This window comes from Nanorana parkeri, unplaced genomic scaffold (assembly GCF_000935625.1).
Source record: "Nanorana parkeri isolate BGI_ZX_2015 unplaced genomic scaffold, ASM93562v1 scaffold12, whole genome shotgun sequence".
Taxonomy (NCBI): domain Eukaryota; kingdom Metazoa; phylum Chordata; class Amphibia; order Anura; family Dicroglossidae; genus Nanorana; species Nanorana parkeri.
The window spans coordinates 806,840-816,133 of record NW_017306280.1 but is presented as its reverse complement, the minus strand read 5'-3'; the positions used below and the strand labels follow the sequence as shown (position 1 = coordinate 816,133).

The following is a 9,294-nucleotide window of genomic DNA, read 5'->3' as shown; positions in this document are numbered from 1 at the left end:
ACCATGAGAACTTTTAAGACTGGCCTGCCCACTGGGTGACAACGCTGCTATGTGCTTTCACTGCAGAATGATCAGCGTTGTCACCCTGCTAAAAGAGGTAGAGAAATAACGTATCTACTGAAAGGATTAACAGGTAATAAAACTATATCTGACAGGGGGAACTCAGAAAAACAAAAACTGCTAATGCTTGTGTTAATTCTAGTGGCAGACTGCATCATATTTGTAATTTTCTACATTTTGCCCAAAGTTCTACTTTCAGCCATAGTGGTAGATACTAGTGACATTATAAGCTGTACTGTCTAAAACACAGGCTGCTTCCACTTTGTAGGGTGACGAGATCTATTAACAGGCAAACGTTACATGGAATGTTTAATGAGAACACTATGTTACCATAACGGTATACTTACTTAGATCTCACCTTCAGCAGCCCAAGGATTAAAAACATTACATTATAAAAACCTAAAATGTTTATATTTGCATTCCATGTAACAAAACGTAGTATAATGATAATATGTTTTTTTCAGTTAAAAAAGTGGTGAACCTGCCATCTTTCCCAGTAAAAAAGTTTAACACATTTCTTTTACACATTCTTCTAAGCACTTGTAAACCCTAAATATATTTTTCAGTTTGGCATTATATCGCACTGTATACAGTCTCTGTTAAGAAAATATTTTTTGTGAATCTATTGCAAAGTTTCTTATGTGGAGATCCTGCCAGTAAAAGTACTTCCTGTTGCAGCCTGACAACGCTAAGCCACTGCCTTGTAATTAGCAAAAGGGTGGTCAGCCTGCCGTGTGCACTCTTTCATTCGATCAGTTGGCTGTGCATCAGCTCTAATAAATAGGCAACCCAGCAGTCAAGTGAAGAAGCGCAGGCTGACACCACTGCTGCTAAGTGTTGTCAGTCTGCAAAAGGTTGTTACTGACAGGATATCCAGGTAAGAAACTGCAACAGATTCACAAAAAAGTATTTGCTTTCTAAAGCTGCATACACTGAGATATGTTGCCAAACATACTGAAAAATAGATTTTGGGCTTACATACAATTTGAAACCATTTTAAAAGAAATAGTTTTTTTTATCCCTATCAATATACTGTATATCATACAGCACTATATTTATCCATATATTAAATATGAAGATACTGTATAGCTCTCTGTTTATAGTACTGTATCCATCCTTGTATTTAAATCATAAATGTTTCTCTATTTGTAGCGCCTCTTTGTTTTATTAAAAAAAGTGTTTAAATTATCTTTCAGAGTGTATCTTTTATCCAGAAGGAACTGTATTATAACACTTTGTTACTACACATGTCATAAAGAACACTGAGGTAATCTATATGCCTGGTATTGGAATTATAGGTGTAGTCCCCGTTCAGTTAGTCCCTCAGTTAGTCCGGAATGCATAGCGGAAGAGTATTTCTTCACGTACCCACATCACTGCCTGGTGATGTGAGCACATCATATTGGCTGTCCATCCACTGGAAATAGGTCCTAAAGGCTCCAGTGGCCCGCGTGATGATATCCCAAAGGTGGGCAGCATAACAGCATGCCTCCCAGGACAGGTAAGGACATGAATGGACAGGTAATACATGATCTATCAAAGTTTATATATTTGGAAACTACAGAAAATATCATACGGTCATATCTGTAAATCAAGATTTTTGAATCTGCATGTACAGTTAATGATCAGCCACCATCTGAATATGTCCTAGAATGTGGCTAAATTGTTCATAAAGTAAAAACAAGTACCTTAATATGGCTGGCAAACTTTTCCAAGGTTTTTTCTGCTTGATCTCCACCAATAAGTGAAATATTTGTGAGGATCTCTTGCATCTGTTGCTGGAATCGGGCATAGTAAGGCTCCTCCAGGGCAGATTCTGCTTCTTTGACATCTCTGCCGGTAGGTGGTTTAAGCTGTTCAATGACCAGCTGAGTTTCCTGTGTCTGCAAAGTAAAAAAAAAATAACAAATGCCCTTTATATCAAGCTAGCCTAGACTAACAAAACTTGGCATGGCTTTCTGGGATATTAATGTCTTTGATAAGTGAAAGAACTGCTTTAGGAGGGTGTATTGTGCATGCCTGGACAACATAAATAATTTTAAAAAAACCTCAAACATTGTGTACATTTCAACAAAAGACATACATGTTCCCATGTTCTAGCTCTAAAAATCGATGCACATACAGACAAATACCTGCCATAAATCCAGTATGCATCTATTCCAAGGATGGACTGAATACCTTTTAAGATTTTGTGTAAAGCTGGCCAAGCAGATTTAGGGCTGAACAAGAGAAAACTGCTGGATTCCCCATCCATGCTAAACAGTGTGGATGAGGAATATCACGCTGCCAGCTACTGCGTTCAAACTTGAACACTTTAAAAGGAGAACTATGGGGTAAGTGTTTTTCCCCGTAGTTCTCTTTAGGGTCACAGGAGGACATACACTAACCTCCTCCCGTGACCCAAAGCTCAGTATATCGCAAGCTATTACTCACTATATACTGGCAGCGCCGCAGCCGGGACAGATCCAGACATTACTGTCGAGATCCACCCAGCTGCGTGAGTGACAGCGGCCTCTGCTTATCTAGAAGAGCCAGTTGTGCCCGCCCCCTCCCCCGTTCGTTCCTCCACTCAGCGGTGGAAGAATCCCTGTGGGGAGCCGTGACTGACAGTCACCACTCACTACAGGGAGGCGATCAGGAAGTGAGCGGATCGACAGCATGTTTCTGATCACTTCCCGACTAATAGAGCCGACCTGTGACAGCTTCTTTGTCACAGGTCAGCTCTAACTATGAGGATGAGTGAAAAACAAACAAACAAACACCTCATAGTTCTCCTTTAATGGTGACGAATTTTTGCCATTATTCAAAGTTTGGGGTGGGGCTGACAGACCTTCCCATGGCTCTAATTTTCAATCTCCCTATCTTCTGAATGGGAGCAGAAGCTTCTAACACCCCCACTCTATCCAAACTAAAAAAATGTTGGCTGCCTTGTTAAGCAGAATTGACCCTGTTTCTGTTTGTCCTTCTATTAGTATCTGATATGGGTGGAATGCCATCAGGTAAATTATGATTATCCTGTGTGAACAAAACTGATATAAACATATTCAGATATAATTCAGAGGTTATTTCACCCCCACGATGGGACATAACATTATTTCTACAATATACAAATATGTAGGCTATAACAATTCAGCAGGCTAAAATAAAAAAAACATCAGGAGATGACAATGAGAATAAATTGTTCTTGAGAAGATATCAAGGTGTATAAATGTGTAATTAAATCCCAGAAGAATAGCAAAATATGTTTGCAAAAAGTATTTCTCATGCTTTCTAAGCTTCTCGCTTCTCCTTTACAACGCATTAAAAACATCACTGCTAATATTTTGGAATTTGCAGCCGACTCACATTTACTCCCACGGCGTCTTCAAAATGAGCTCCTAACGCCTTCTCTTCCTTTTTAAAAGTGCTGGGAATCTTGGCAGCAACTTTTGAAAGACCTTCCATGTAAGATTTGATTTCATCATACAGTGGCTAAACACGGAGAAAGAATTACCATAATTATTCAGTAAATGCAATATTATTTTATAGTGTCATCTGGATCCCTCTGGATACATCACATTGCCAATGCTGCTATCAAGCAAAATATGTTTTGTTTCGTACCCGCTCAACTGTGACATAATTGCAGCTGTACTACATCTTTCTAAAATCTGTAGTTATTACTTATTCAGTATACATGTCATTTGTACTTTTTATGCATTTAAACCATTTAACCACCAAGATAATGTTGCAAAAGCTATGTAAGTAAAAGTCTAACAGTCCGAAAACTTAGTGGCCAGTATGTGCACGCTCACGAGACATTCAAGAGGCAGTAAGCAAGGAATTAGCTATGAAGGCAGAAAAAACAACTTAGTAACAAAGTGAGAAAATCAGAGAGGGGCATAAATAAAGTACAGTTATCCCCTTGCCCCTGAACCACCAAGATAATCCCCTTAACCTCCAAGATAATGTCCCCAAAGCTATGTAAGTAAACATCTAACAGTTCAAAAACTTAGTGGCCAGTATCTGCACGCTCACGAGACATTCAAGAGGCAGTAAGCAAGGAATTAGAAAACAACTTAGTAACAAAGTGAGAAAATCAGAGAGGGGCATAAATAAAGTACAGTTATCCCCTTGCCCCTGACCCTAAACTAATCCCCCACCATGGATGCATACTTACCTGGTTGGACCGTGGCCAGGGGGGAACTTCAGCACCGCTGGTTGCCCCTGTGCACAAAACCCCTTCATGAAGCCACCTACCTAATACAGGAAAAGAAGAGGAGTCTCCAGCACTCAATTGAAGATGAAAAATTATAGTGTTTTCATTCGAATTGTGTCACAAAGGTGAAATATAGCCAAGCTTCGAGGCCCTTCGTAAAGACGACAAAATTAGTGTGTCACCTTGAGGAAGGAAACTTCTGAGGCCCCCAAAAGTCAGCTTTATTTGAAATATGTTTCACAATGCGTACAAAAACAAAATAGCCTTTTAATATTCAATTGAGTGCCGGTGACTCCTCTTCTAATGGGATATTGTATGGCGCCATCCACTGCTGTCACTGTGAACACCATCCTCTTACATTGGTCACAACGCAAAATAGAGTGCAGCACACAATTATATTACCACCTAATACAGGACATGCCAGAAAATGCCTCCACTGAAATCCATCCTTACCCCTCAGTTGTCCTTTTTTGGTCTGATGTATGTAGACCCCTATAAAAATGAACTGTAACTACTAAAAGTGTTATATTACACTGAACCTTTCCTCTAATCTTAGTTATTTTTAATGCTATTTTGAAAAGCCAAGGAAAAATTAGTGGGGAAAAAAAGTACATTAATCATTTGTTTTTGTATGAATTCTACTTTTAGATTGCAAGCTCTCTCATGGGCAGGGCCCTCCTTACCATCTTGTCTTGATTTGTATTGTAACTGTAACGTCCTCCTTATATTGTAAGGCGCTGTGCAAACTGTTGGTGCTATATAAATCCTGTATATTATTATTATTAATATATGGGTTACATAACTGGGGAGTGGTAGTGGTGTGTTCTCACCCTACATACTTTGTATAAGGTGTCCCCTCTCATCTCTGAAATTTGTAAGACTGGAACAAGTACAAATGTACCTAGAGTTTGGTATCATACTGGCTATTACAAACTGGTAAAAGAAAAATTAAACAAAATAGGGTAGTTCTCAATAAAATAAAGCGCAGAGTGGTAGTCAATACCTGAACCAATCTATGGCCTTGCCTCTGTACACACTGCAGCTTGGCAGTGGATTGCAAAGACAAACTTGGATTGTAATTTAACATTTTAACCTTGCCTAAAAATCACCACCTTGTAAAAAAAACAATAAGCTGCACATACAGTAATAAGTAGCTACAGTAAATGGGCCTTGTAAATATATAGTATATGTAGCAATATAGATGAGAATACAAACCAATATGTAGAGTCTTGATTAAATGAACAGTCAAAATCGTTTGACATTTATAAAAGAGAAAAAAAAAAAAGTAGCTGCTTTAGAAAATTAGACATTTTATCACTCTAATCTCACATGAAAATTGAAAGATGCCAAACAGGACGTAAAGGTCAACCTCAAACATATAACTGCTACTAATTTTACACTAGACTCCAGCAGTGGAACACACAGACAGAAGATTAGAGGAGGCACTGAATTCTTACCTGAGCCTCATTTAAAATAACAACTCTTCCCCCGTCATCTGAAAGCATTTCAGCCTGGTGCAGCTTCTCCTCCACTGTAGTTAGCAGAGCAGAGACTCGAAGTAGGTCATTGCCATCGGCAGGCGAGTTGCTTAGTGCGGTCTCCAGTTGTCTGGTGAGAAATAATTGGCAAATTACAAACGGTCTCTTGGCCAGTTTTAAAAAAATTAAAGCTACAAAAAAGAGCAATTTGGATAGGTCTGTGAAGGTTTTCATTTATCCAGGTCATTGTACAGTTAGTAGGTTGGTCACATTCAACTGGGCTTGTTCTGTAATGCAGAAGATGTTTTGTAGCTTATCCAAGCCCCTTCTGATAAGTGTTGGGACAATACTTCAGTATTTATATCCATACAGGGAGTGTAGACACCTTAATCCAATCACCATGGAAAGGAAGATGTTAATTGTCCAAGAACAGGGTATTTTCCCAACACTCATCAGATCTGTAGTAGTGGCTTGCATGAGCTACAAAACATCTCCAACATTACAGAACAAGTCCAGTTCAATGTGACTAAACACCACTAGCTATAGCAATTTCAATATGTGTAAAAAAAAACAAAAAAACATACAAGATTTGTCACAACTATATACAGAACTTTCCAAAGAACACATCAACTAACAAGTAAATACTCAATGCAAAGCTTAGAAAATAGTAAGTCAGTCATTCCACATATATAATATCCACAAAGCATGAAAGGAAGCCTGCATTGAGTGGAATAAAGAGGCTGTAAATTCTGACCTCCTTCTGAAAATACTAGTTACCTTGCTGTCTCTGGCTTCAATACTTTCACAGTCACTAATACTGAAAAAGCAGATAAGTACATAAAATTCCTGTGGATATTTCCAAAAACGCAGTGTCCTTGTCACTTCCTGTCAGCTGAGCTGGAAGCATAAAATCTTCCTTCTGTAAACTACTACTTCCATCATTCCTATGTAATGGAGATGAACAAAGATCGATATGTTTGTAGTGTTGTGCAGCCTGGGTGGCAACCATGGACTCGTTCCATAGACAAGACTAGTTGAGTGTAGCCACCCAGGGATTACAGGAAACAAAAGTTTAAAAAAAAACTAGTGCAGCCACTGCATCTAAAGACTGGTAAGCTGTAAAACAGGGGTAGTAATTTAAAATTCAAAGAGGTCCAGTGACCAAAATGTTCTTCAAACTGAGGTCTGAATCGCGGGTCCAAACAGAACAATTACTCGGCGGTCCACCATTTAGGCTGCATCCACACCATGAGCTGCACTGCAACACATAGGGGCTGATGCATCAATCCAGGGGCATCACACTTATTTTTTGTTAGAACTTTATTGAAATTCGCATGTGACATTTCATTAAGTTCTATAGGCACAGCGCAGTGTGATACAGTTGTATCATATCGTGGCTGGCTTCCCTGAAAAAAAAAAAGTACAGCATCCATCAGAGTACCCCTTACATAATTTCTCCCAATCAGAGAGCCCCCTTTAGAGTGCCCCTATCAGAGTACCCCCTTACATTAGGTGTCCCCATCAGTGTTTACCCTTACATTAGGTGTTCCCATCAGAGTGCCCCCTTAAGTTAGGTGTCCCCATCAGAGTGCCCTCTTACACTGTTTGTCCCTAGACTGCCCCTTTAAAATGCTACGGTCACATTAAAATGTTATGGAGGATGTGGTGGAGAGTAGGACAGGAGAAGGGAGGACACATGGAGAACCAGATGGAGGGGCACATGGAGCTCAGCCAGGACATACCCTCACCTGGCTCACAACTCAGCCAGCTGCGGTGCCTATAGCGGCCAGGAGGGGGTGAGAGAGGCTGGGGGGAAGGTAGGAGGAGCCAGCAACCAGGGATGGGAAGTGCTGGGTAGACTTCAGGCTGCAAGGGAGGACTGAAGACGATATTCTTTTGCCCTCCCTTAATGCCGGGCGGAGACATAGCTGACGTCATTGGTTGCTGGGAAAGCTGCGGTCCTAACAGCCAATGACTGAGGAGGAATGGGGACCTGGGCTGGGTCAGCCAGCCATTACCTAGTCGGTGATAGAGGTCCGGATAGAACCAGATCCAGACTATGGTCCACCATTTAGGTACCCCTGTCTGCATGGCCAAAAAAAGTCACACACACTCATATTTTATTAGATTGCATTTAGCTTTGATTATGGCACGCATTCGCTGTGGCATCATTTTGATACGCTATTGCAACGCTACAACATTTATTAATCATCCAGAGTTGCATTCATTTTTTCATCAAGATCTTGTAGTGATGATGGGAGAGTCGGACCTCTGAGTAAAGCCTTCTCCAGCACATCCCAGAGATACTCAATGGGGTTAAGGTCTGGACTCTGCGGTGGCCAATCCATGTGTGAAAATTATGTCTCTTGCTCCCTGAACCACTCTGTCACAATCTGAACCCGATGAATCCTGGCATTGTCATCTTGGAATATGCCCAATGTGCCATCATTGAAGAAAAAATCAATTGATGGGAAAACCTGATCATTCAGTATATTCAGGTTGGCAGCTGACCTCATATTTTGGGGGTATAGTGTTGCTGAACCTAGACCTGACCAACTGAAGCAACCCCAGATCATAACACTGTCTGAAATCCAGATGGTGAATTTTTTGGCCAGGCAGTGTAGATTTAATTTTTGTTTTTGGGGTTTACATAATTTTATTTTTGGGGGGGATACTACACAGGACCACACTGATTAAGGGAATAGTAAGGTTGAATGGGTTATTTTAGCCCCGGCTAAAATATATCATAAACAATACTTAAATCCTTCAAGTCTTTGCAACAACACATCAGGACACACAATGGTTAAATGGAAGCAGATTTAATGCAAGAGGCATTTTTATCTTGAAATTTTAGACACAATCTTCCAACAACTAAAAATGTGAAATCTCCAAGGAGGGAAAAATGTCTCCTCCACAGGTAGTGATATTCAGTTCCAGAATGCCAAAAACGAGGCAGCTTCATTATTCTAATAATGTGAATCTCCCAGTAAACTTTCTAAAGATTTCCTAACACAGCATTTAATACGCAAAACACATCAACTGCTGAAAACGATGACCCATGCTTACCTCCTGAAGGAATCGCAATCATCGAGACGCATCTGCAGTTGACCAATGGCCTCTTGCTGTTCCTCAGTTACTTTCACGCACTCTTCTAATGCTTTTACCTTGGCAACTTCTCTCAAACTGTCCGAAGCATCTTGATTAATTTTCTTTTGAACAAATTCCGCATGCACCTCCTGTCAGAAAGAGCATATTAAGTAGCATTAATATGTGAAGTTACAAGCTCTCAGCATGGACATAAAAATAACAGCCAGGGAACCTTAAATTACTTTATACTAAAAAAAGTAAAGAAAAAAAAGTAATTTCCACCCCAAACTAATTTCGTTGCTTTAGGTGCCGTGGGACAAGGTTCTATCATTTGCTGTTTAGTGGTTGGAATACGGAGAGAAATGTGTAGGCCATTAACACACGCACAAAAACCAAAACAACATAAATACCTCATTCTGGCCATTAGAAATAACCCGGAAGATTGGGGGACATCCAGTGGCAGAAAGGAATTGC

At 40.1% G+C, this 9,294-nt stretch overlaps 1 protein-coding gene across 1 annotated transcript in view; it reads right to left on the bottom strand.

Moving 5' to 3' along the window:
• Positions 1-9,294, bottom strand: part of SYNE2 (spectrin repeat containing nuclear envelope protein 2) — a 272,106-nt gene that overhangs the window by 160,173 nt on the left and 102,639 nt on the right. The window contains exons 43-46 of the mRNA XM_018556025.1: positions 8,800-8,969; positions 5,713-5,863; positions 3,406-3,531; positions 1,749-1,943 (exon numbers count right to left, since the gene is read on the bottom strand). Coding sequence (XP_018411527.1) covers positions 1,749-1,943; positions 3,406-3,531; positions 5,713-5,863; positions 8,800-8,969 — 642 coding nt within the window. The remainder of the gene's footprint in view (positions 1-1,748; positions 1,944-3,405; positions 3,532-5,712; positions 5,864-8,799; positions 8,970-9,294) is intronic.